The following is a 24,501-nucleotide window of genomic DNA, read 5'->3' as shown; positions in this document are numbered from 1 at the left end:
TGTGGCCAAGAGATAATCATGATCATTTAAAGAAGGTTTTCGTAATTTTTTTTTTTGCACGTACTGCAACGGTCAAATATTGCTTCAAAGCTATGCTTAATTAATCAGCAGAAAATAGTCTGCAAACCGAAACTGGTTTGACAATTCTTGGTGTACATTAATTCATGCAATGATTCCAGGAGAAATTTCCACATGTTTTTTATTGCTACGAGCTTGGTTAAAGTATCAACTTGGAGGACTTTTCCTTCTTAAGAAGGGAAAAAGTAGTAGTTCACCGCCCTGATGAACTCATGCAGCAAGTAGCATATGGAGAAATCGGCTAGCTAGCTAGCTAGCTATCTAGGTACAGCTAGGTCTTGAATGCAATGTGGCTGAAGAGAATTATGAATGTAAAAACAAATTAAAACCCAAGGTTTGAATAATGAGAAAGGACCCAGTTCCAGGAGGAACTGCACAACATTAGCTCTAAATCCTAAATGTTGATTGGGGGGAGTGGGGTGGGAAAAGGTTGTTCCTGTCCACTGGGCCTGATATGAGCATTAACGCTAATACCATTGGTCGGCCATTAACAAGCCATAATCACTTTGTACGGCTTCTTTGATATGACAAAAAGATGTTTCCTCACCTAAGAAGGGATTCTAAAAAAATTGCTTCAATCAAAGCTGTCCGAATATGGAAGATTATTACCTCCCCTCTTTCAAATATATATGTAAAAAAATCCAAGTTTCCCGATTGATCGTTCCTTTACTTTAGGGCTTGAGTTGGTATGCTGTATATATTTCGCTCAACTTTTAATTTGAAAGAGAGAGGGAGGAGTCTTTTTTTTTTTTTTTTTTCTTCTGAGAGTATTGATTAATTGTCTCTGTTGTGCTGGACCTTTCCCCTCTTTTGAAGCAACAGGCAGAATATGTCACATTGCTATATTCATGAATATTTATGGTGTTTCGTGTTCATCAAATCATATCTCTCACATTGCAAATTTTAAGAAATCTTATATGACGTTCTCGTGAAATCATAGATTTACCCTTCGATCATCGTCATCTCCTCCATTTCATTTGGCCACAAACCCTTCTTGCGACAATTAAAAGAAACTTTATCTATTAATTAATCTCGGTTCCTCCCCCTAAATGTTCTTGTCTGATGATATCTCTGTTATAACTCTAATTGCATATTATTGCAGCACACTTTCGTGGACAAAGATTTTTTGTCTTTAAATTTCTTGGCAATCTTGGTCTTTTTTTTGTTTAGTAGGATATGAAATTTCATTTAAGGAATAGATTTACATGAATTCTTCTACAAAACGATAAAACAGTAATAGTGCAGAACTGTATAAAAAGAGACATAAAATCTCATTCAATCATTCCATCGCAATCGAAATCACCTACAATTCCTGTTCTAATACGAGGATTACTTTAATCTTCCCCCCACAAGTTAAACCTTTCTTTTCATGAATCTTTCTGTGGCATTTTCATTGGAATTAATTGTCTCTCTTGCTTGAAATATTATTTTATACTATAAACTTACTCTCAGATTTCAACTCACTTATAAATTCTTATTTATCATCATTTAGCTTTGAACCTACACAATTGATAAAATGGTTATGGAAAAGAAAGTGAGAATAATTAAAAAAAATGGATGGAACATATTACTTATCAGAAATTGATCCCTGTCTTATTAGGCTAATTAAAATTGTAAACAGCTCTCGGCTGTTATAGTCAATCATTGCAAATAAACACACAGATGACTATCTCGCCAGGCTTAGATAAATAGATAATGATTTTCCATGATTTCCATCTCGTGTCTTCGGTTTTTTGTTCTTATTATTAGTATAATTATTGTTTTCTCCCTTGCCTTTGTTTTCAATGCCCGGCTCTAGGTGATGAGTAGAATCAGAACCACAGTATGTATTACGTTAATCAGCAGCCATCTTAGACTGTTTCTGTCATAAAAAAAAGGAATGGTGACTTTAAAAAGGAGGAGAAAATGGAGAATGCCACTGTCACTTAAACAGCAACAGAAGTAGAATTGTTCACACATATTTATATTCACATGCTCCCTCACATGTCTACCTTCTGTTTTCCATTTTGAGTTCAATCATATAAAATACTAATATAAACGTAAAATGAATTATTTTAGGTTGCAAGCAGCATTGAATGACACATTGATTGGTAACTCTTTAAAGTTATTTCCCAAAAAAAAAAAAAAAAAGAATTGATGCTTATTGGCCTTATGGGTCACAGCTCATAATTGTGGCCCTCTTCATTTGAGCCCAAGTTTAGGTAATGTATTAACTCAGGCCCAGTTTTACTTCAATTATCAAAATGATAACTTGACCCCATATGTTTAATTAAGCCCAATTGGGAAGCCCACAATGAAACCCAAACCCAAAAGAAGCAACCCAAAAATGAGTATAAAAAACCCGCCTACCCTAAGCTAGGGTTTCTCTGTTTCATGCGATAAGAGAGAGCAGAGGGAAACAGCCCCCGTTCTTTGCAGACTTTCTTCGCTGCCGCCTCTTATCTCATCGCAATCATGGTAACACTTCTTTCTTTCTTCCTAACCCTTTGTTTGGCTTCTGAGAAAACGTTGCAAGAGAATGTGGTTAATGTTTGATTTTTTGATTCTCAGATCATCTCAGAAAAAAACCGCCGCGAGATCTCCAAGTACCTATTCCAAGGTAACCAAATAAAAATCCACATCCCAATTTCAACTATTCCTTATTTCATTTAGATCTTTGGATTTAAATTTTGGGTTTTTATTTTTTATTTTATTCAGAGGGCGTTTGCTATGCGAAGAAAGATTTCAACTTGGCGAAGCACCCAGAAATCGATGTCCCTAATCTTCAAGTAATAAAGCTGATGCAAAGCTTCAAGTCGAAGGAATACGTGCGTGAAACTTTTGCTTGGATGCATTATTACTGGTACCTTACCAATGATGGCATTGAGTTCCTTAGGACTTACCTTAATCTTCCTTCTGAGATTGTTCCCGCTACATTGAAGAAACAAACTAAGCCCGCCGGCCGTCCCATGGGCCCTTCTGGTGACCGCCCACGGTAATAGTTTTGGTTTTTGCTCCTTCATTTAATAAAAATGATTGGTTTTTTTATGTGGGTTGTTGAAGTTTTCTTGCTTTGTTAATATTTATGTTGGTTTTGTTGGTTATGAATCAGTGGTCCACCACGCTTTGAGGGTGAGAGGAGATTTGGTGACAGAGATGGGTACCGTGGAGGTCCACGAGGAGGAGGTGATTTTGGTGACAAGGGAGGAGCTCCTGCTGATTATCAGCCTTCATTCAGGGTACTTTGAACTTTTTCTTTTTCATTTGAATAAATGACATGTATTATCCTTGACTGTTGCTTCTTATGGTTCTCTGTTATTACTTCATTCAACTGTATTCTTTACAAGTTTGGCTTGTCCGTATAAGGTTTACGGTATTTACAGTAGTTCTTGGTGGATTATGAAATCATATGTTGGCTTTTTGTTGTTTCCATGTTCTGTTATTAGAATAATTTCAAATTTGATAAAAAAAATAAGTCTTAGAGGTGAGTTGTTGTTAATGCTTGTGAGTGTTTTAAGATAGGCTGTGAGTGTCACTATGATGTAAATGTTGTTTTCAGCCATCTAATTTCACTGCTCCTTGCCCTAGGACTGTTTGGAAAGAGATATGTTCGTAAGAGATCGTAGTTATTTCACAAAGAATGCAATTTTCATATGATTGCTTGAATAGTTCTCATTTATTTGAAGAGGCCACCAAGTATTGATGGTCAAGCATAGGCATCAAAAATATCAATTGAGGTTATATTTCTAAAACAGAAAAGCTTATTGATTTGTTTACTTGTGAACGCACAGGGCCCTGGTTCAAGGCCTGCCTTTGGTCGCGGAGGTGGTGGTTATGGTGGTGCTGGACCTGCAGGCGGTGCAGGTCTTCCTTGAGAGGGATGATTAACGTCTTCCTTGAGACAGATAGTTTTGTCGGTGTAGGGTTATTGGCACTTGGAGTTGATAGAAGTACCTGTCTTATGGTTCATTGTTTGATAATCTTAGCTGTTTGATGCTTATAAAATATTGCTTCTCTTTGTTTCAATTAAATGGGAATTTATAAACTTTTGGTTTCTTTGCCTTGATCAATATGCACGTTCTGTGGTGTTGCACTTAGTGCTTGAGTTATCTAATATTGTTTGTCTTCTTTTTTTTCTAGTCTTAATTGCATTCAATTGTTTGTTTCAATCAGACAGTTCACGTTTATTGTTCAAGATATTATTATGGCACAAGGAGAATTGCGGTCATAAGCAAATGAAATCAAAAAATCATTAGCAGTAAATAGATTAAGTCTTCTGTACTTGAGCAACCCAATTTGAATTTCAACCAAGATTTGGAAGATAAAGGACCACCCTCTTGAGATCTAATGGTCGTCTATGTTTCAACTGCTCAGACCGTTTAATTGTTTACAATCGATCTATAGCATTTTCTCTAACATGTTTCATCATTCCACTTAGGACAGCATAGATCAATTTACTCTCTGGATGTCTTGTATCATTTACCATGAACCTGAACATCTCTCCTTCTACTTCAACGGTACTCCATCCCCTTTCCTTTTTCACCCCTTCTACTTGCCTTAGCTGTGCCCTCACCTTCGCTGCATTACCCCACTGGCCTCTGCTAGCATAAATGTTTGATAGGGCAACTCTCCAAACCTTGCCTTCGGGATCCAGAACAGAGAGCTTCTTCGCAACTCTCTCAGCTATGGTAATATTTCCATGGAACCCACACGCACCCAACAGAGCACACCAAACATCGTTGGCTGGTGTTACAGGCATTTCCTTTATAAAGTCTTCTGCTTCCTCAAGTTTGCCTGACCTCCCCAAGAGATCCACCACGCAAACAAAATGTTCCATACTTGGTTCCACTCCATATTCTCTCCTCATGCGGTTGAAGATTTCGTAGCCTTCTTCTACTAGTCCTGCATGTGAACATGCAGAAAGAATGTTGGTGAAGGTGATAGCATTTGGGTTATGTGGACTGGATTTACTTAATTCGGTGAAAGCATGGAGAGCAGGTCTCCCATTTCCATTGATTCCGTATGCAGCAATCAATGAATTCCATGAACCTAGATCTTTAGTGGGCATCTCCTCAAAAACTTTCTCTGCTAAATCCAACCTGCCTGATCTTCCGTACATATCTATCAAAGCATTCCGAATGAAGATATCGCAAATTAAGCCAGCTTTGGTTATGTACCCGTGAATAAGTTGCCCCGGGATGAATGATGACAAGTTTGAACAGGCTTGAATTGACGCCAACATGGTGATGACATCTGGACGCACCATCTCTCCTCCATGATTGTTGTGAACATCTTTAAGCAGCATCAAGGCCTCACGGAATTCACCATTCTTGACAAGACATGTAATCAATGTATTCCAAGAAATAATGTCTCTTACATTCATCCTCGCAAAGACTTGGAAAGCCGAGTCACTTTTCTGGTTTTCTGCATACATGTCAATCAGAGAATTTTCTACAATGCAAGAAGAAAACCCGTGCTTGATTAGGTAACCATGGAGCTGTTTCCCAAACTTCAAATAATGGATATGACCACAACCCTGCAGGAGAGTTGCCATTGTCTCCGGACTAAAATATTGTCCTTCACCATCAAAACAAAATTCAGAAAAAAGCTGTATTCCTTGTCTGAAGTACCCATTAGTTAAGTACATCTCAGCTACAGAATTCAAAACAAGTTCATGTCGGCACCAACCCAATTTTGACACCAACCCATGAACCCATTGCAATATCCGCTGTCCTCCAATGAAGGAACATGCATGTAGAATGCTCAAAATTGTTACCTCATTCGGTACAACCCCATCATCTTGCATTCTAAAGAAAACCAGAAGCGCTTCTTGCATCAACCCATGTAGCACATAGGCTGAAATAACAGAAGTCCAAGAAACAACATCCCTGGAACTAAATCTCTCAAGAAGCTTGATTGCATCCAATAACCCCCCAGATTTTGCAAATGCTCCTATCAAAGAATTCTGCAAAAAGCTATCCACGGAAAATCTACTCTTGACAATATAACTATGGAGAACAGAAAGGAATCTGAAATTGCCTTTTTGTGCAACAGCTTGTAAAGCAGCAGCTAGCGTGAACTCATTGGGGTCCTCATTCTCCAGCATCTGAACAAAAGTGGAAATCCCTTCATCAGCTAATCCATTGTGGCAGTAGCCCGAAATCATCGATGTCCATGATGCCACGTTCCTCTCAGGCATATGGTCAAACAGTTTTCTAGCTTCTACTGTAGACCCACATTTCATGTACATATCCAGAAGAGAGTTGTTGACAAAGACATTGGTGCACAATCCAGATTTCAATACCGTCCCATGAATGCAAGAACCTAGTTCTAAGCTCCTCGATGCAGTGCAAGATTTTAATGCATGGACGGTTGACACAGAATCAGGGGCTGAAATGTCAGAGGACAAGTTTTGGCTTGACAATGATTTTCGAAATTGGACAGGGTTGTTATTTCTGGGTTCCTTTGTTGTAATTTTCTGTTTTGGAAGTTGGAAAGGAGCGGAGTATGTTGGTAGCAAGGGAAAAAGTTGAAGAGTGAGCATCTGAAATGGAAAAGAAATTTAAAGAGCCAATGACGGATTTAATTTCACTTCATACCAAATGAAAGCAAGAATTGGAGACCAAGAAAAATGAAAATGAAAGGAGAAATTTGAAGCCTCTGATTTCATTGGTAAGAGATAAATATCATGCAACATCTCACACAGGGTAACATGATAGATGGCTAAGACAAACTACTACAAATGACCCTTTGAAAGCTTAAACTAAAACCACACGACCAGAACCAAGCAGGGTTTACACTTAAAGACGACACCTCACACGCGTATGTACTTTTGAATACATCTCTCATATTATTGACCATTTATGTGCTTTTAGCTCCTCAGTCGACCTCTTCCATCTTGCTCTCCTCGTTGCTCTCTTCCTCCAATGATGGCATATCAATATCGTCAGCAGCGGCTGTCTCATCCTCATCAATGCTCAAGCCCAGCTTCAACATCCTGTGAATTCTTGCAGCAAATGTGTTGGGATCATCCAGGCTGAAACCAGAAGTCAAAAGAGCGGTCTCAAAGAGCAGTAGCACCAAGTCCCTCACCGATTTGTCATTTTTGTCCACTTCAACCCTCTTTCTTAGCTCCTCCATTATGCCATTATCTGGGTTGATTTCCATAGTCTTCTTGCTAGACATGTAAGCGCTCATGCTGTTATCTCTTAGAGCCTGGGCCTTCATGATTCTCTCCATGTTAGCTGACCATCCGTACTCTCCGGTAACCAAGCAGCAAGGAGAATCGACAATTCTGTCGGACACAACAACCTTCTCAACCCTGTCTCCTAGAATCTCCTTGATTGTCTTGCATAGGTTCTCGAAGGATTTCTTCTTCTCCTCCTTTTCCTTCTTCTCTTCTTCAGACTCCTCATCAAGCTTAAGCCCCTCCTTGGTAGCAGAGACAAGCTTCTTTCCATCGTACTCCTTCAATTGCCCAACAGCATACTCGTCAATAGCTTCAACCAAGAACAGCACTTCATATCCCCTCTTCTTGAGTTTCTCGAGGAATGGCGAGTTCTCAACAGCTTTCTTGCTCTCACCAGTAATGTAGTAGATATCTTTCTGGCCCTCCTTCATCCTAGTAACATAATCTTTCAAGCTGGTCATTTCATCACCACTCTTAGTAGAGTAATACCTAAGCAAGTCAGCAAGCTTAGCCCTATTCTGGCTATCTTCATGAATGCCCAACTTGATGTTCTTGGAGAAAGCTTCATAAAACTTGGTATAATCCTCTTTATTTTCAGCAATCTCAAAGAACATTTCAATGCATTTCTTCACCAGGTTCTTTCTAATCACCTTAAGAATCTTGTTTTGCTGCAGCATTTCCCGAGATATATTCAGTGGGAGATCATCAGAGTCCACAACACCCTTCACGAATGACAGATATTCAGGAATGAGTTCTTCACAGTTGTCCATGATAAACACCCTCCTAACATAGAGCTTAATATTGTTCAACTTCTTCCTTGTATCAAAGAGATCAAACGAGGCTCTCTTGGGTACAAAGAGAATAGCCTTGAATTCAAGCTGTCCCTCTACAGAAAAGTGCTTCACCGCAAGGTGATCCTCCCAATCATTTGTGAGACTCTTATAGAACGATGCATATTCCTCCTTTGTAATCTCCTCCGGCTTTCTCAACCAAATTGGTTTCTGCTTGTTGATAAGCTGCCACTCATGGGTCACCTCCTTAACCTTCTTCTTCTTTGACTTCTTTTCCTTATCCTCATCAACATCCTCCACATCACCTTCCTCTTCCTTCTTTGCATCCTCATCTTCATCATCACTGACCTCCTTATCAATAGTCTTCTCAGTCCATAGGTAAATTGGATAGCTGATAAACTCAGAGTGCTTCTTCACAAGGTCCTTTATCCTCCTCTCCTCCAAGTACTCCAACTACAGCATAAAACATATAAAAAATCAATACCAATAATCATCGAAAGAATTAAATGTACCACCAAATTGACATCAAATTACAACTCACCTGATCTTCTTTGAGGAATAGGGTGATCTTGGTACCTCTGCCAAGAGGTTCACCACTCACATCTCGGGTGACAGTGAAAGACCCACCAGCCTGAGACTCCCACACATATTGTTCATCATCATTGTGCTTTGTGGTGACAATTACCTTCTCTGCCACCAGGTAAGCCGAGTAAAACCCTACTCCAAACTGACCAATCATGCTGACATCAGCTCCAGCTTGCAATGCCTCCATGAACTCCTTTGTTCCAGACCTCGCAATTGTCCCCAAATTATTCACCAAATCTAAACAAAAACATTAGAATTACTATCTCCAATTCGAATAGGTAAAAAAAAAACTTCTAATTTCTAATCGAAATAAGGAATACAAAAAATTTTTCGTGGATTTAATCGATTAAGTACCTGCTTTGGTCATGCCTATTCCACTGTCGACAATCGATAGAGTTTTGTTAATTTTATCAGGGATGATTCTAATGAAGAGCTCCGGCTGAGCATCAAGCTTGCTTTTGTCTGTTAAGCTCTCAAATCGGATCTTATCCAATGCCTATATCAAACCGAAACCAAACATTTCAGTCTCTAAATCAAACATATTAATCTCCACCAAAACACAAAAAGCAAACCAAATGGAATAGAAAAAATGATAAAAAGGATCAAAATCTACAACTTTCTGTTCAAATATATAGACAAAATTATGAAAAATTAAATAAACTACTTCCGAAATTTTCCTTCGCTCTGTTTTATCATCAAACGGAGAAAAACAAAAAGCTGTCTCCAGATTTCGAATAAAGAAAATAAAACATAATGATACTAGTAGAGAACAATCTAGTTAAATGCCGCGAGAAAACATGAGAATCAATATAAAATTCAAAAGAAATATTTCTTTCCTCCGTGTGTTTTTTTTTTTTCTCAGCAGACAAACAGAAACATAAAAGTTGAAATAATTAACAAAATAATATACGTACATCAGAAGCGTTGCTGATGAGTTCACGAAGGAAGATCTCTTTGTTACTGTAGAAGGTGTTGATGATCAAGCTCAACAGCTGGTTAATCTCTGCTTGGAAAGCGAAGCTCTCTGACTCTGATCCCATATGCACGTCCGCCATCACTTTCAGATCAAACGATCAGGACAAAGAAATAAGGAAGACAACGAGTGCACGATTGAAGATGCAGCAGCGATCACACTGTAGAAAATGAGCGAGTCCCTTGCTCTGTGAATTTAGCTTTGGATTCTATGCGAGAAGAATAGAAGATAGAGGTGATATATATAGCGAGAGGAGTAAGCGGAAGGTTTTGGAATCGGTTTTGCGCGGGTTCTAGACTTCTCTTTCATTTTCCAAACTTTTCTTCTGCCTGTTTTGCCCTTGCCTCTTAACAGCTCCTGCGCGCTGTTAAATCCAGAATCTTCGTTTGGCGATTTGGTTCGGATGGTAAATTGCCCTAACCGACATCGTTTTTGCTTAACTAGTTTGGACTTATTCTTGAATTAAATCCCCAATAAATGGGCCCTTGGACTTGTATTGAAGCCCAAAATGCCCAAGTTTGTGGAAACCATTTTTATCATATGTATTCACTCAACCTTTCTTTTCTAATAGTATATGTGTAATACAACAAGACATGTTTAATAAATTGATTACATCAATCAGGTTAAATTTAATATAACATGAAATGATTTATAACTTGTTTAAATAGTTAACACAATTAAAATTTTACGCATGATTAAATTAAAGTGCATATAATTAGAAATAAAATTGTAACTTTATTATTTACATTTAAAATTAATAATCATAAAAACAATTATAATAAAATAATATCCATTAATTATAATAAAATTCACTACTATTGTTATTGATCATAGTAAATGAAAAATATTTATATGACGATTTAAACAGATCATAAACGTATTAAATTGATGAAGCAATAAAAATTGTTCAAAAGGGTTTCATAGTACATAGAAGGAAGCAAAGATCAATGTTTACATGTTTCAACTAACTTTGAGAGGCCCAATCATGGATTTTTAGCCAATTTTTAATGTGTTCTGACTAAATTATATCAATTCCTGCAGGTATATATGTGTGGAGTTTCAAAGGACAAAGAAGACTACTGTCCTTGATGACACATTAATGGAGCAGGCATACCTCTTTAAATGAAAAAAAATAAACACTACTGTAGTTGATGGAACAAATATCCATAAGAGATTGCTTATGAATTCAACTAGGCAACAAAGAGATCACGATGGGTCTTTCTGCTTTTTTCCCTGAAGTCTGTCTTGGTATGGTTCCTAATTGAATAGCATTCATTGCAGTGCAAAAATACAGATGAAAGTGGTTGCAATTAGTGCCGATGAAATGGGCCATTGGTGGTTCAATCATACAATTTCTTCCTTCATATGGCAGTGTTGCTAAGAGCCTTCACGTCCGAAATCTGGAAATTGAGCCAGACTCTCTATATATTATCAGATGCATTAAAGAGGGAGTAAAAAACTGCCATCCATTATTTTCCCTTATCCCCTTTTTTTGGGTGTTAGCCTGGGTTCTACCCCTTAACTACCAAAAGAAAACAAATGACTGTCATTGCTGCACTTGACACTTCTCATTAGCTGCAGTATTCTCATTGCTGCTTTCTCTTGGAACAACAACGATATTCATTCTTATACCAATTAGAACAATGAAATTGTCTTTAAACGTATGTCGGCTGAAAAACTTCTGGAAGCTGCCCAAGGCAAGATGGGCCTAAATCCAGCTGCAAAAAGCAACCCATGATAGTTCAATGAAATTACAATAAAGGGGTCTCTGTTTTAATTTTCCCAGAAGAAAAAAAAAATACAAAAACAAGGGGACTCTCTGCTACTTTTTGCCCTTTATCTTGGCCCTTTTTAAGTCCAAAAGAAATGGGTTCCTTTTGTTCCTCACACGACACCATAATTTTGGGTTTGAAGTCCAAATGAGTGGAATTAAGAAAACTGACCGAAAGCATTCTTTCCACAAGAAGTCAAAGTGTTAGACGGCAGAGACAAATGTGCACCCACTTGTGGCGCTGGCTAAACGCAAAGATGGAGGACAGAGAGCAAAGCAGAGCTGCCACCATGCCACCTGCCCATCAAAAAAGAAGCCCGGCATGGAGAGCAAACATCCCGTGATCAGCACAACCACCGCATCCAAAAGCAGTTGGCTAATGGAAATACTTGGCACCTTCTAGTGATCACCTCACCCTCCTTCTGATGACGTTTAAAGGAAACCACATGTTAAAGCTGCCTGCGGGATTACGATGTTGCAACTTCCATATCCACCCCCAACTCTTTGCTCTGGAAAATTGCATTCAACTATGTCTGGGTTAGAACTGGGTTTAAGAATTGGTAAAAAGATAGAAAGAAAGTTTAACTTCGTTACACAAATAATTCAACCAATCAGCTTAACTTTTTCTCATAATAAGGCGATGAAAGATAGACTTTAAAGCAGGAGTGTGGTTCCTTAACAAGTTATTAAGAGGTGGTTGTGTGAATAGGAAAGTTTCATTAAATTTTGAGAGAGACGTACATGAATATCCCAAACCAGGAGAGGTTGCGTAATTTTGTAATTTTGACAAAGAAAAGGGCAAGAGTCTTGTAGCCGTATGATATTATTATTCCCACTGAAGTATCTATCTCTTGGAAGAGGTCAATGTTGGGTTTGCCCTCTTTGTTATATACTAAATGTTAAATACATAATGAAAAATTTAAAATATTGAAAAATTACAGTATTAAACTGGCTGGATTTGCAATTTTATTTTATTTTATTTTTTTTTAAAAATAGTGCTCCACTATCTAAAAATTTAAAAATCAAAACCTTAATTAGATTCCATAAAGAAAATTTAATTATCGATAATGAAAACCATTAATGAATTGTGAGTGCGACCCATGGCACGCAGCCACCCACATGGCGCACAATCACTGGCACCATAAAAGACAATTACGAAGATTTAAATGTACCAGATCAAGGCCTCGACTCAAACCGTTTCCTATTTTTTTATTTTGCTTAAGGAAAAAAAAAGTCTCCTCCATTTCACGGATTTTGAAACCATAAGTTTTTTTAGTGTCAGATCAAGAAAAGGTTCCCTTGAGCCTGACTCTCAGCAAACGAAACAAACACAAACAGAAGAAACCTCAGCTTACAGAGCTAACGTATTTGATCATCAAGAGTAACGAAAGAGAGATTGCCGACAATGCTTCTCCAGATATAGCGTTGAAAGAAAAGAAACCCAGTTCGAGAAACACGGAGATTTTTTCACTTGTTTCAGGCTTAGCAGGTGACCTACAAAAGGGGAAAAAAAAGGGGGGCAAACACAGTGAAAAGGAAATGGCAAGTACAAAAGAGTCAAGCTCAGAAGGAAGCAATATCAAGGGAGTGCCGACTCATGGAGGTAAATATGTTCAGTACAATGTGTACGGTAACTTGTTTGAGGTATCCAGTAAGTACGTGCCTCCTATTCGACCAATCGGTAGAGGTGCTTATGGCATCGTTTGGTAAGTTTTAAGAGTTGTTTATTTATGCAAGTTTTTAATGTTTTTGTTTAAAGAATTTTGGTGGCTTGTTCTGTTTTTTTCTTCTTTTTTTTGTTTTTCTGTGTCTTTTATGTTCTGTTCTTTTGTAATTGATTGATCCTCTTGTGGGTAATTTTTAGTGGGAAAAAAGGTTTTTTTTTTTTGTCTGTTTTGGTTTAAGAGAAAGGGTTTTGTAAGTTGTGGTTTTGGGGATGATATGTTGTATATATCATATTCAAGGAAACATCTTTTCTCTTAATCTGCTGATTTTATGTAGAGTGATGCTGTTAACTAGTTATATTGAGCTTCTTTCATCTGGCAAACTTAGAGATTGTCCTTGATGAAGTTGCTGAATTTTCTGGCAAATGATTGTTCACTATGGTTTGGGGGCTTCCTTTTTTGTTTGTTTATATATTTTAATTTTAGTTTATCACATGATCGAATCAGTTTGATGTTATGAATAAATAGGTAACATATTAGAACGTATAGCATAATTGATTTATGTGTTCACCACCACTATTGTTAAGTGTGTATTATTTGTAATTGGTAACTTTTTCATGAATGTGGCTTAAGCGCAAGACTTCCAACTGATACGTTTTGGGATTCTTCAAAGCATGTTCTACCATGTTGTAGGAGAAAAAATGAAATAGATGCTCTGCTAATGCCAGTAAAAAATCTTTACAAAGCTTTCTTGTATTTGCAAATACCATTGGGCATTTTGAATGCTTTGTTGATATGGCAGTGAATTACATGACTTATGTTTTCTTTTTCAGTGCTGCTGTTAACTCAGAGACACGTGAGGAGGTTGCCATTAAGAAGATTGGTAATGCATTTGATAACAGGATAGATGCAAAAAGGACATTGAGAGAAATTAAGCTTCTTCGTCATATGGACCATGAAAATGTAAGCATGGCCCCTTTTCAATGTCTAGAAGTTGCAACCTTAGTTTTGGTTCTCAGAGATCATGCTACAACATAAAGTGCCCAAGCCCTTTGTTAACATTTCCTTGGAGTGTGGGCAATTAAGAATGGGGCTAACTCTTCTACAGTTTTGCTCCCATTTTCCTCTTTACAGAGCTCAGAAGTACTAAATAAGTTTCTGACTCACCAGTTGCATCTCTTTCACCTTTCTTGCATTCTTTAAACATTTGTTGGTTGTCACATTTTTTTATATTTTACTACTCAGGAATAGCAATTGCATTTTATTGATAATGTCTTAGCAACTAATCAGGTAGCAAGCTACTGCAGGATGAACAGCTGTTTATTAGTAGCTTTTGCATTGACTTGTTAATGAATTACAGTGCTTGTATCTGAATCTTTTTTGCTGATATCAAAGGGATTATATTAAGAGTTGCAATCGAGCTAGCATGATTTTACCATATATTTATTTAGTATTTTTCACAAAATTCTCTTCATATACATGTAAAGTGTGGTGTGTTCAATTGGAACTATATATGCTCTTTACATTGACTGAACTGATCTGCACCTACTTATCAGTTAAAGTTTCTTGTTCTAATACTCTGCAGTCCATTTATTATGCCTGGACCACTACTCACACCTCTTCTTGCAGGTTATTGCCATGAAGGACATCGTTCGACCACCAAAAAAGGAGACCTTTAATGATGTTTATATTGTTTATGAATTGATGGACACTGATCTTCATCAAATAATTCGCTCTGAACAACCATTGACAGATGATCATTGTCAGGTTTGAATCAACAGTGTTTTGGGGGCATTAATGCTACTGATATAATTTTTCCTCATAACTTATTTAAGTGACTAGTTCTTTCTATGCAGGAATTCATCACATAATGGGACTTTATGTTGTTCACCTTGCATTTTCTCTTTTTTAATATTATTATTGCACTTTCTCCAAAACCTTGATTGATCCAAAATCAAATGGAGGAAACAAGTAGCACAACATAAGCTGTTGATTAGATAGATGGCATCAGATTGGTTTACTAAACTGGGTGACTGGGGAGTAGCTATGCAGTGTGTAAATTGGAGAAGTTTTAGGTAAATCTAATTGGCCACAGCTGGCATGGACCTTTACCCTTAATATGATAAAATGATCCCTATGGCACTGATCTGATAGTTAGTGTCATTGAGCAAATCCAGCAAGCTATGACTTGTTTTGGGATTTTAGGAGTACAGGACTACAACTGCAAACCTCAGTGCTGCAGGCTTGCCGGCCCTATTAAGAACAGTTTATTACAAGAAGATGTTGAGAACAAAAATGATAACTTTGACACAGAAACCTTAAAAAAAGATTAGAATCTGAAAATCTGCCGTGGAAATTTTGTACTCAAGTATTGCTTGCGCTTAAAATATAATTGCATGTTTAAATACCTTGAATTTGTTTGACTAAAACATGACACTGATACTGCATGAAACCTTTGCAGTACTTTCTATATCAGTTGTTACGAGGGCTGAAGTATGTACACTCTGCCAATGTTTTGCATCGTGACCTTAAACCAAGCAATCTGCTTCTGAATGCAAATTGTGACCTTAAGATTGGAGACTTTGGATTGGCAAGAACGACATCTGAAACAGATTTCATGACTGAGTATGTTGTTACTCGGTGGTACCGAGCACCAGAGTTGCTCCTTAATTGTTCAGAATACACTGCTGCCATTGATATTTGGTCTGTTGGTTGCATACTTGGTGAAATTATGACGAGAGAACCTCTGTTTCCGGGGAAAGATTATGTTCATCAACTGAGACTCATCACAGAGGTAGTCAATTTCTGGTGAAGCATTCTTGCCATGGTCTTACATAATCTATGATATGAATTCAAGATAGAAAACATTGGGTGATCTGCTTTAAAATTTATTTTTTATACTCCTCTCTCCCCCAAAAGTCTCTTTGAGCATTTCATCTCATCACAGTGACTCAATTCTTACAGTATCTGCTATAAAGGTATGACATCCCTGGTGATGGTGATGAGGGTATTACTGTAGAGGTTAGGTACAAGCAGCTTGGCAGAGACTTGATTGACACATTTGCGATGGTACTTGTAACTGAATATGACGAAGGAAAAAAAACAAATGATTAAAAATAATTCTTGTCTAGTCTCAATTCTTTGCCTTTGTGTAATTAATATTAAAGTAAATTTGATATGTGGGTTTATCATTTCATAAGGAAAATAAGAGGGCTTTTGTATACAACTGTTTGTTCCAAGTGAAGATCCTAGTTCAGATGTTCCAAAAGAAGTGTCTTCATTTAGAGATTTTGAGGTTATTGATGTGTACCATCTTGCATGTTGCAAGCAACCTCTCTAGGCTTCCCTTCTTTTTATGCTTTCATTCTGGTATTAAACCTCAGTTTGTTAATGTTTTTTGACACTGTAAATTCTTTTATTTCGCTTTTGTCCAAAAGTTGATAGGTTCACCTGATGACGCCAGTCTTGGATTTCTCCGAAGTGATAATGCCCGAAGGTACGTCAGACAGCTTCCACAATGTCGGAAGCAACAGTTTTCAGCTAGATTCCCAAATATGTCTGCTGTGGCTGTTGATCTGCTAGAGAAAATGCTTGTATTTGACCCCAACAAACGCATTACAGGTACAAGCCAAGAAACAGAATTTCAAGCAAGAATTTCTGATGGTTCCCTTTTGTTCAGTCTCTCCATATTGGATGATTAATTTCTTGCATCAATTTTTGCAGTTGATGAGGCGCTTTGTCACCCATACTTGGTATCTCTTCACGATACCAATGATGAGCCTGTCTGTCCCAGGCCTTTTAGTTTTGATTTTGAGCAATCATCCTGCACTGAAGATCACAGCAAAGAGCTTATCTGGAGGGAAACTGTGAAATTCAATCCAGATCCAGTCAATTAAGAGAATCTGCTTTGGATATATGTAGAAATATAGTGGGAATGACTTCTTTTCCCCGGAATTTCCTAAATATGATGTTGGTCTTGACCATTCAATGGAGCTGATAGGATTTAGGAATATCATTCAAGTTTGCTTCCTTGTCACTCGTAGTAAAACTAATGTACAAGGAGCTGAAGCATACCTTGTTCCTGAGATTTGGGACCCAAAGTGGTTCACATAAGCCCAATCGGATGTCAGTTTAGGTTCTTGTATGATCAGAAAAAAACTGTCACAGATCTTCCTTATTTATACTAAGATAATGGAAGTTCTAAAGCTCAGTTGTGGATGCTGTATTGATCGTGGACCTTTTTTCTTTTTTGGTTGTTTTAACCCTCTTTAACTCAGTCAAGAAACTAGGGAAAACAGAAAGAAGGATCTTCCAGGAATCAATTACCTCCTTGTGTCATATAAATTGAACAGGTTAAATTTAGCTAGAGACTTTATCCGACGTCGTATTTGAGAGTTCAATAGGATTTTAAAATGTAAAAATTACTATCGTAGTTTCTTACATTAAAGAAATTGATATCTTCATTCTGTCACAAATTCTGTAAGAGCACATTTAGACTTAAAGTTTGACACTTGGAAAGCTGTCTTCTGGAAAATCACAAGCATTTGCTGGTCCTTGATCTGTCAGCAGATTGCAAGGCGGAGGCGTAACATCACTTGAAACCCCTGCAATTTCAGTGCAATTCCATTGAATCTTCTTTGGCTTCTTTGTTAGTCCGATGGTGGCATTGGATATGCAGATTCCAGTAAATGGATGGCCTGGAATTCCCTCCAGTCTAGCAGCCATTGTCACGTTCTCTGCAACAACATCTCGAAAATTGATATTCTGAATAACAGGGATTGCATTAGGATCATAATCGTTGTCAGGATGAGAGCCGTAATTCCCCGCCATCCAGAAGACCATTTTCATAGTTTTCATAGTCATCCCTCTCACATATATGTCTTTGACATAGTTTCCTCTTCCCACAGCGGTTTTGATCCTGACGGCTGACTCTGAATTAATGCCTGTGATGTCTTCTGCCCTAACATCCTCGATCCCACCGGACATCTCACTACCTAGTGCAATCACTGCACTGAATGGAGAAATGCATGTGAGCCGTCTGATTACCAGCTGCTTTGTTGGCATAGCAAACTTGATACCATACTCATCCCAGCCACTCTTAACAGCTACACAATCATCTCCAGAGACAATGTAGCAGTCTTCAATCCGGGTATTAGTGCAAGAGTCTGAAGAAAAAGCAGGAGGCAAAACAAAACCTTTTAACACTGATAATATTGTAAACACGCTGCAGGTAAAAAGTCACCCATCTGTTGCTTATTATATAATTAGGAAAAGTCTTTAGAGCTTGGCATAGACAGATTCACTGTCCACTTTCTCACCTGGGTTGATCCCATCAGTGTTTGGAGAAGTTACAGGTGCGAGGATTGTTAAGCCTTGAACAACAACATTGCTGCATTTCAATCACAAGCAATCTTAGAACATAATACCAACATGCTGAGGGAACTGTAAACTAGCAGAGGAGAGGGGCAAAAACCTGCTGTAAATAGGATGAACATTCCAGGATGGAGAATCCATCAATGTGAGACTAGAGATTTGAACTTGATCGGAGTACATGATCTCAATCAGGTAAGGTCTGGTGTATTTCAGCTCTCCCTTGTGGAATTTGTCCCACCAGGTGGTACCCTGACCATGAATAGTGCCATTGTCCCCTGAAATATGTTGAAGTCCATATTTTAGTACTTCATAAACCTATGGTTTTAATAAATCTCATTGATGATTAACATTTCATGGTACCTGTTACAACAACATCGGTAAGGTTGGTTCCAAAAATAAGACTGATATACCTTCCACCAACTGCATCCCTTCCTCGACCATACGACGGTAGAGGGTCAATGACAGCCCATTCACTCTCATCCTAACACAATTTCCAGGCACAAGAACGAGTAAGCAAACTTGGCTGAAAATACAGCATCAACCATTCCATTAGGTATGATTACAGCCACCGTAAACTTTATATTCAAATATATTTATATATACATCACCATCAATGAAGTATAGAGACTAAGGTTTTCGGTATTCAGCAGACACCAAAACTGATAGGTTTTATGGTTGGGCATCAATGATCAGAATGAGGGGACCATGATTGTAAGCTCATTCGGACGGTCACCCTTCAGGGCAGGCCCACAATTATCATAGGACTGAAACTGAACAGTTCAGATCCACAGAAACTAATAAAGTGGGCACTGTATCTTGTGGTCTTTCCCGAATACCTGCCCTAAGTTTGCTTGGTTGCATTTTGAGGCATTCCCCATGTTTCTATAGCGTCTAGAACTCAGAATAAAGTAATCATGAAACGCTCACAACCACGCATTAATTGGAGATAAGAACCCGGTTCGCATGCATTAAACTGTAGAAATGAATCAAACTGACAAATCTATTTATCACACCATATTCTTTATTAAAGGTAGTGACTGTAAAATTCCCGTTTTGAAACACTTTTTTGTCTGTTCCATAATCTCCTTCATTTCTTGTATAGTCAGGATAATTGTTCTTTCCCATCAGCTTATAAAACTTGAAAAAAAAAAAGATAAAATATGTATTACCCTTGGGAGTTTCTAACCTGTGAAGCAAGAAGAGTGGCATCTTTGTGGAGATACAGAGTGAAATGGCTGGTAAGATTAAAACTACCAGTCAGCCATTTTCCTGGAGGAACAAAGAGTAGGGATCCACCATCTGATGCATACTGGCTCAGATTATCAATGGCAGCCTGAAAAGCCTTCGTATTTGATGTCACTCCATCACCAACTCCTCCAAAGTCAGCCAATGAGGCACTGTACTTTCTGCTGCAACCAGTAACTGGGTAACCAAATGAGTCTAAAATTCTCACCGTTCGGCTTTCAACACCATTTACATTAATCAAAACCAGGACTAATCCAAGTAATACTAAGGTATCAAGAACCTGCAAATAATTAAGCAAAGAATATAAGAAAGACAGAGAAAAGTACATGGATTTTAATGGTGCAGTAAGCAAACTGACAAGGCTGGGCTTAAAAATCCATCAGAATGATATTCCATACTAAATGAACATGGAATTAAGGAGAAAATAAGAAGCCACTACCAAACAAACTTTTCATTCACATAAGAGAAAATTGGACAGAAACTTATACAGATGATGAAATGGAAGAGTTTTTGATTACCTGCAGGTTTCTTCTTGGAGTTGTCCACATCTCCACCGAACCAAAAATAAATTGTTGGTAGTTGTTTTAGCGCAGACAGAGGTCCTAGGAGTTTATATAGAGACCGAGGTTGAAAGCATTGAGGACTCTTCAGAAAGAAGCAGTTTGTGGAGCGGTCTAAAGAAACAACAAAATTACAATTCAAACCCCCAACTAGTTGGTAAGTTGGCTTCTGCGCCTCAACAAATTGGACTTTGCCTTTCATGTGTGGAGTAATTCACAGTTTTCATTAACAGAACTCAAGCAAGTTTTTAACGTGATGATTTTTTTTTTTTTTTCTGTATATGAATCTGAGATAGGCTTGTTGTATAGCCGACTTGAGCAAGCAGATTTTAACTATTTTTGCTTATGTAAAAGCACCACATGCCTAAGTCAGATGATGTTTCTGTTCAAACGCAACATTCCTTTCAGTATTATTATTCTGACTATGGGGTCATCGACATGGACGCCTAACCTTTATTTTTTCTTTTAGGAGTACCCAAATTTTAGATAGAATTAGTCTACAAAAATTTACGACATAATTTCAACATTTCAACTGAAACTAAAGCATAGTATTTCTGTTTCCGAACGGGTAGTTGGAATCGAAATTCAAACCGCAATCAGATGAAACTAATCATATATTCTCATATTAAGGAGTTTATTCAGTTGAAGCTATGATGTATATCTTGATTTAAAAACGATGGTGGTGCATTGGACACACAATGCGCACTATGAAAAGGCATTCCCCACTAGTCTATGTTACTGATATATATAAATAAAAACTCCCATTCCTCTCTCAATGATTTCCTGGTTCACCCAACTACCTTTTGAAAGGGGAGTGCTAGAACACCATTAGGTTAGGTTCCGTAAGGATATCCATGTCTGGGCACATGGCATGCAGGTTGCACTAATTAACCATCCCAACCTGTTTGGCCAATTAGACCATGAATGACATGCAACAGGTTAACTGTTCAAGCAATATCCGCAGGTTTAGATTCATCTATATAACGGATGAGTTGGATTCACGTTAACATGACTTGCAAGTTGCAACTGGAGAGAAGATTTACCTACCCAAATTCTCCCCCTCTGAAATTTCCAAGTAACTTCAATGATATGGAATGTGGAACATTGCTGTTGGGTCCACAGCTCCCAATACATCTTCTTTTGGTTTGTCAGAACTCTAATGGCATTTGCCAACCCGTGACCATTTCCCTACCTCAGACTCACGCCATGCCCACCTTCTCACGGGCCTGCAATTAACACGCTCAATACTTCAAAGGAAACAAAATTTTTCCCCTCAAAAACAAAACAGAAGTATGTTCCCCATGAGAACAAAGGACACATCAATCGTTCGAAATTAATTAACTTAGATGATGTTTTACTCTAAGAAAAAGAATTACTACAACAACCTGGGATTTGAGTTATTGGTTCTTAACTTCTTAATTCTTCCACTATTAGATGAAGGAAGGTTAAAGATTTGAATCAGTCATACTCCATAGAAAACTCTCTACTGTTTAGTCTCACGAGAGTGTGACAAAGAGTGGACTAGTCAGCAGTGGGCTTTCCCAGAATCAGGAGAAGCATTCACGAGAGAAACTTTAAGGTAAGCAACAAAACAAGTTGAAATTAAAATTCCTGTTTTGTTGGTTGGCAGTGGCTTTTTGTGGATGTCGTTTCATTGCTGCCTAAGCTTAATTCTCTCTATTTACATTTACACGATTTTCCACTTTGTGTTATTGGCACATTAAGATTCCTCACTTATGTTTCTTTTTATTTTTATTTATTTTTTAATGGATAAAGATAAGTGGTGAGGATTGCTTTATAACTTATGAGGTATTGGTATATAGGCATTTCACTCCAAGCTATATATGTTTTCTTGGCGTCTACATCAAATCCAATCTCATAGGTTGGATTGCAATCCTTAATTGGCATTAGGTATATATTTTTTTTCTTTTGTTTTGAATATGAAGTAAAAGGATTTGGGTGGGTGTCTTGCAATAAAGGTTTTGGTATATATTTGGGGCTAAGAAAAGATACAAACAAATAAGAAAATTGGTCAATGGTAAAAATGGGGGAGACATATCAAATTGTGGATAATAACCCATATCTTGTAGACATTCAACATGCCAAAATTCTTTCTTTTCTTTCTATTGTAGATTTTTTTAAAAAAATATTATTTTATTACCATCAATTAAATTTTATTTTTTTCATGTTATATCAAATAAACTCTTATTACTAATAATTAACTAATTATTATTAATCAAAACGTAAATTGTCATTATATGCCATACGACATTGACGTAACATACTAACATACTATAATAGATGTTGACATAAGATATTAATATAGAATAATGACATTACTATATATAGAACATTTTTTACTATTTATGTCTACGTCATGTCGATATCACATAAATATAAAATAATAAATAATATTTCAATTAATGACAATTAGTTAATCGTTAATTATAAAAAAATTATTTTATTCAAAATAAAAATATAAAAACTTAATTCAATGTAATGAAAAATAAAAATTTATTTAACTTTGTTTCAAATAATTCATAAACTTCTTTAAACATTACCTCAAAGAAATACTACTTCAACAGATGACAATGCAAAAGGGGAGAAAAGATTTATCTAACTTTCGGGCCTAAAGAGACACAAATTTCAGCCCACGTCGGGGGAGGAATTCCCGCCAGCTGGTTCTTCATAGTTATTGGGCCTAAAGAATATAATTCTCGGATTCTATCATCACACGTGTGTAACACCTTCCAACACTACTTCCTCTCTCTCTCTCTCTCTCTCTCTATCTGTACGTTTGTTGAGTTTTTCAGCACTAAACTTTTTAAATGCAACATTTGTATAATTAAAAATTATTCAATATATATTACCAAACCTATTTTATCTTGTTACTGAAATACTTATAAAGATTTTATATTAGTATACACACACATACACGAGATTTAAAGAATATACAACATAGATAAAAATTTTAATTAATATGTTGTTATTTAAGAGGAGGGTAAACATATTATAATATTTTTCTTAATTAGTGCATTCATATACTTAACTCATCAAACTAAGCGCTGTCTTTCATTAATATTTAATAGATAATCACTGTCTTAAAAAGTAAAGCAACAAATTTTAATTAAGCCATTTCTAAATAAGTAATTAATTACTATTACTATATGATTTTGTAACAAAGTGTTAATCTATAAGTTTACAGATGGTAAAGCATATAGTGTGATGGAGATTCCCTTTTAATTTGGTGCAAATAGAAGTCAATTTAAAGCAAAGTGTGTGGCCGGTGCTGACCAGTAAATTTCCATCAAGTTTTTAACTTATAGTAAGAATATAATAGATATAACGACATTTACATAATCATAAAAGGTCATACGGCAAAACTTTTGCAGTTGAAAAAATCATAGTAAATCAAATGAAAATCTTTAAATAGTAAAAGGTAACAAATTTAACGTAAATCATCCCAAAGTCCTCTTTTGCTAAACAAGCAAACATGAACAAATGATTAATATATATATATATATATAGATGAATAAATAAAAAAAATAAAGTGTCTAATTATTAATTCTTCAAAAATACTAGTAAATTTTTTTATTTACAATGCACTTTCTTTTCCAAAAGCAAAGAGTTTTAAATTAAAAATGAAAGAAAGCCTTAATCATGGGAATATCCAATTCTCATGCACATGTCAAAACTACATTAAACAATATGAGTACTCATTGGAAGAAAATATATATATTCTCTCTCGAGCGGTACACCATATATATATATGTACATACATTAATTAATTAATTCAAAACATAAGCATATACAAATTAATTAAATAAACATCCATACATGGCATATTAACTTTGAATATATGCTACAATATGAAGAGAGGCATGCACTTAATTGAAGGTTGCCCTAAAGGACAGTTCATGAAGTTAATTATAACAGAATAAATATGGTAGTAAAAAAGAATGGTAAAGAAACCTAACTGCCATTATTTTCAGCAGATTCAGCACTGGTTAGTTGTCTAGACTATAATATTAACGATGATAATGCAAGTATTAAGCTAAATGCTTGATCAACTTTATCAAGAACACTAAAGCAACGGATAAGAACCAAAAATTATCTGCATCTCTCTCTCTCATGAATCATGAACAGGAAAATGAGGCAAAGTATGGATTGAAGGTTTGGTTCGCAAAAGAAAAAGACAATGGAAAGTTGGTTCCTTATGGAAATTAAGTTTCTATTAGGATTAGTAACGCTGCAAAGAAGATATTGAAGAAGGAAGATCAGTTCTAACTTCCA

At 36.7% G+C, this 24,501-nt stretch overlaps 5 protein-coding genes across 5 annotated transcripts; 2 read left to right on the top strand and 3 right to left on the bottom strand.

Annotated features, from left to right (window-relative positions):
* The first annotated feature begins 2,398 nt into the window (after positions 1 to 2,398).
* RPS10B (RNA binding Plectin/S10 domain-containing protein) lies at positions 2,399 to 4,171 on the top strand. The gene is made up of 5 exons (XM_018117145.2): positions 2,399 to 2,535; positions 2,629 to 2,677; positions 2,776 to 3,052; positions 3,170 to 3,296; positions 3,849 to 4,171. Exons 1-5 carry the CDS (start codon positions 2,533 to 2,535, stop codon positions 3,930 to 3,932), a joined length of 540 nt encoding a protein of 179 aa, XP_017972634.2. The 5' UTR covers positions 2,399 to 2,532; the 3' UTR covers positions 3,933 to 4,171.
* A 105-nt stretch (positions 4,172 to 4,276) lies between these two features.
* On the bottom strand, positions 4,277 to 6,608 carry LOC18606584 (putative pentatricopeptide repeat-containing protein At3g01580). Its single transcript, XM_007040277.3, has one exon. It carries the CDS (start codon positions 6,599 to 6,601, stop codon positions 4,445 to 4,447), a length of 2,157 nt encoding a protein of 718 aa, XP_007040339.3. The 5' UTR covers positions 6,602 to 6,608; the 3' UTR covers positions 4,277 to 4,444.
* Positions 6,609 to 6,689: 81 nt separating this feature from the next.
* On the bottom strand, positions 6,690 to 9,812 carry LOC18606583 (heat shock protein 83-like). Its single transcript, XM_007040276.3, has 4 exons — positions 9,537 to 9,812; positions 8,977 to 9,118; positions 8,579 to 8,859; positions 6,690 to 8,490 (listed from the first exon to the last, which is right to left on the bottom strand). The coding sequence occupies exons 1-4, from the start codon at positions 9,675 to 9,677 to the stop codon at positions 6,937 to 6,939; spliced, it is 2,118 nt and encodes a 705-aa protein (XP_007040338.2). The 5' UTR covers positions 9,678 to 9,812; the 3' UTR covers positions 6,690 to 6,936.
* Positions 9,813 to 12,764: 2,952 nt separating this feature from the next.
* LOC18606582 (mitogen-activated protein kinase homolog MMK2-like) lies at positions 12,765 to 17,240 on the top strand. Its single transcript, XM_007040275.3, has 6 exons — positions 12,765 to 13,072; positions 13,864 to 13,993; positions 14,660 to 14,797; positions 15,492 to 15,824; positions 16,468 to 16,651; positions 16,754 to 17,240. The coding sequence occupies exons 1-6, from the start codon at positions 12,906 to 12,908 to the stop codon at positions 16,924 to 16,926; spliced, it is 1,125 nt and encodes a 374-aa protein (XP_007040337.3). The 5' UTR covers positions 12,765 to 12,905; the 3' UTR covers positions 16,927 to 17,240.
* Positions 17,241 to 17,388: 148 nt separating this feature from the next.
* On the bottom strand, positions 17,389 to 20,495 carry LOC18606581 (Pectin lyase-like superfamily protein). Its single transcript, XM_007040274.3, has 6 exons — positions 20,167 to 20,495; positions 19,590 to 19,928; positions 18,764 to 18,884; positions 18,504 to 18,678; positions 18,349 to 18,419; positions 17,389 to 18,195 (listed from the first exon to the last, which is right to left on the bottom strand). Exons 1-6 carry the CDS (start codon positions 20,194 to 20,196, stop codon positions 17,528 to 17,530), a joined length of 1,404 nt encoding a protein of 467 aa, XP_007040336.3. The 5' UTR covers positions 20,197 to 20,495; the 3' UTR covers positions 17,389 to 17,527.
* Between the last annotated feature and the right edge of the window lie 4,006 nt (positions 20,496 to 24,501).

Source organism: Theobroma cacao, chromosome 3 (genome assembly GCF_053813885.1).
Source record: "Theobroma cacao isolate CCN51 chromosome 3, ASM5381388v1, whole genome shotgun sequence".
Classification (NCBI taxonomy): Eukaryota; Viridiplantae; Streptophyta; class Magnoliopsida; order Malvales; family Malvaceae; genus Theobroma; species Theobroma cacao.
Note: the sequence above shows the minus strand (reverse complement) of the source record. Positions and strands in the feature narration are given on the sequence as shown.

Excerpts from the sequence above, each read along its gene's own strand:
- RPS10B (XM_018117145.2), top strand. Across the intron at positions 2,678-2,775 it reads CTCCAAGTACCTATTCCAAG|AGGGCGTTTGCTATGCGAAG; the intron begins GTAACCAAATAA and ends TATTTTATTCAG. Across the intron at positions 3,297-3,848 it reads ATTATCAGCCTTCATTCAGG|GGCCCTGGTTCAAGGCCTGC; the intron begins GTACTTTGAACT and ends GTGAACGCACAG.
- LOC18606584 (XM_007040277.3), bottom strand. The coding sequence starts at position 6,601 with ATGCTCACTCTTCAACTTTTTCCCTTGCTACCAACATACTCCGCTCCT.
- LOC18606583 (XM_007040276.3), bottom strand. The coding sequence starts at position 9,677 with ATGGCGGACGTGCATATGGGATCAGAGTCAGAGAGCTTCGCTTTCCAA. Across the intron at positions 8,860-8,976 it reads AATAGGCATGACCAAAGCAG|ATTTGGTGAATAATTTGGGG; the intron begins GTACTTAATCGA and ends GTTTTTGTTTAG. Across the intron at positions 8,491-8,578 it reads TATTCCTCAAAGAAGATCAG|TTGGAGTACTTGGAGGAGAG; the intron begins GTGAGTTGTAAT and ends TTTATGCTGTAG.
- LOC18606582 (XM_007040275.3), top strand. The coding sequence starts at position 12,906 with ATGGCAAGTACAAAAGAGTCAAGCTCAGAAGGAAGCAATATCAAGGGA. Across the intron at positions 14,798-15,491 it reads TGACAGATGATCATTGTCAG|TACTTTCTATATCAGTTGTT; the intron begins GTTTGAATCAAC and ends AAACCTTTGCAG. Across the intron at positions 16,652-16,753 it reads CCCCAACAAACGCATTACAG|TTGATGAGGCGCTTTGTCAC; the intron begins GTACAAGCCAAG and ends CAATTTTTGCAG.
- LOC18606581 (XM_007040274.3), bottom strand. The coding sequence starts at position 20,196 with ATGTGGACAACTCCAAGAAGAAACCTGCAG. Across the intron at positions 19,929-20,166 it reads CTCCAAGAAGAAACCTGCAG|GTTCTTGATACCTTAGTATT; the intron begins GTAATCAAAAAC and ends AATTATTTGCAG. Across the intron at positions 18,420-18,503 it reads GTTCATCCTATTTACAGCAG|CAATGTTGTTGTTCAAGGCT; the intron begins GTTTTTGCCCCT and ends ATTGAAATGCAG.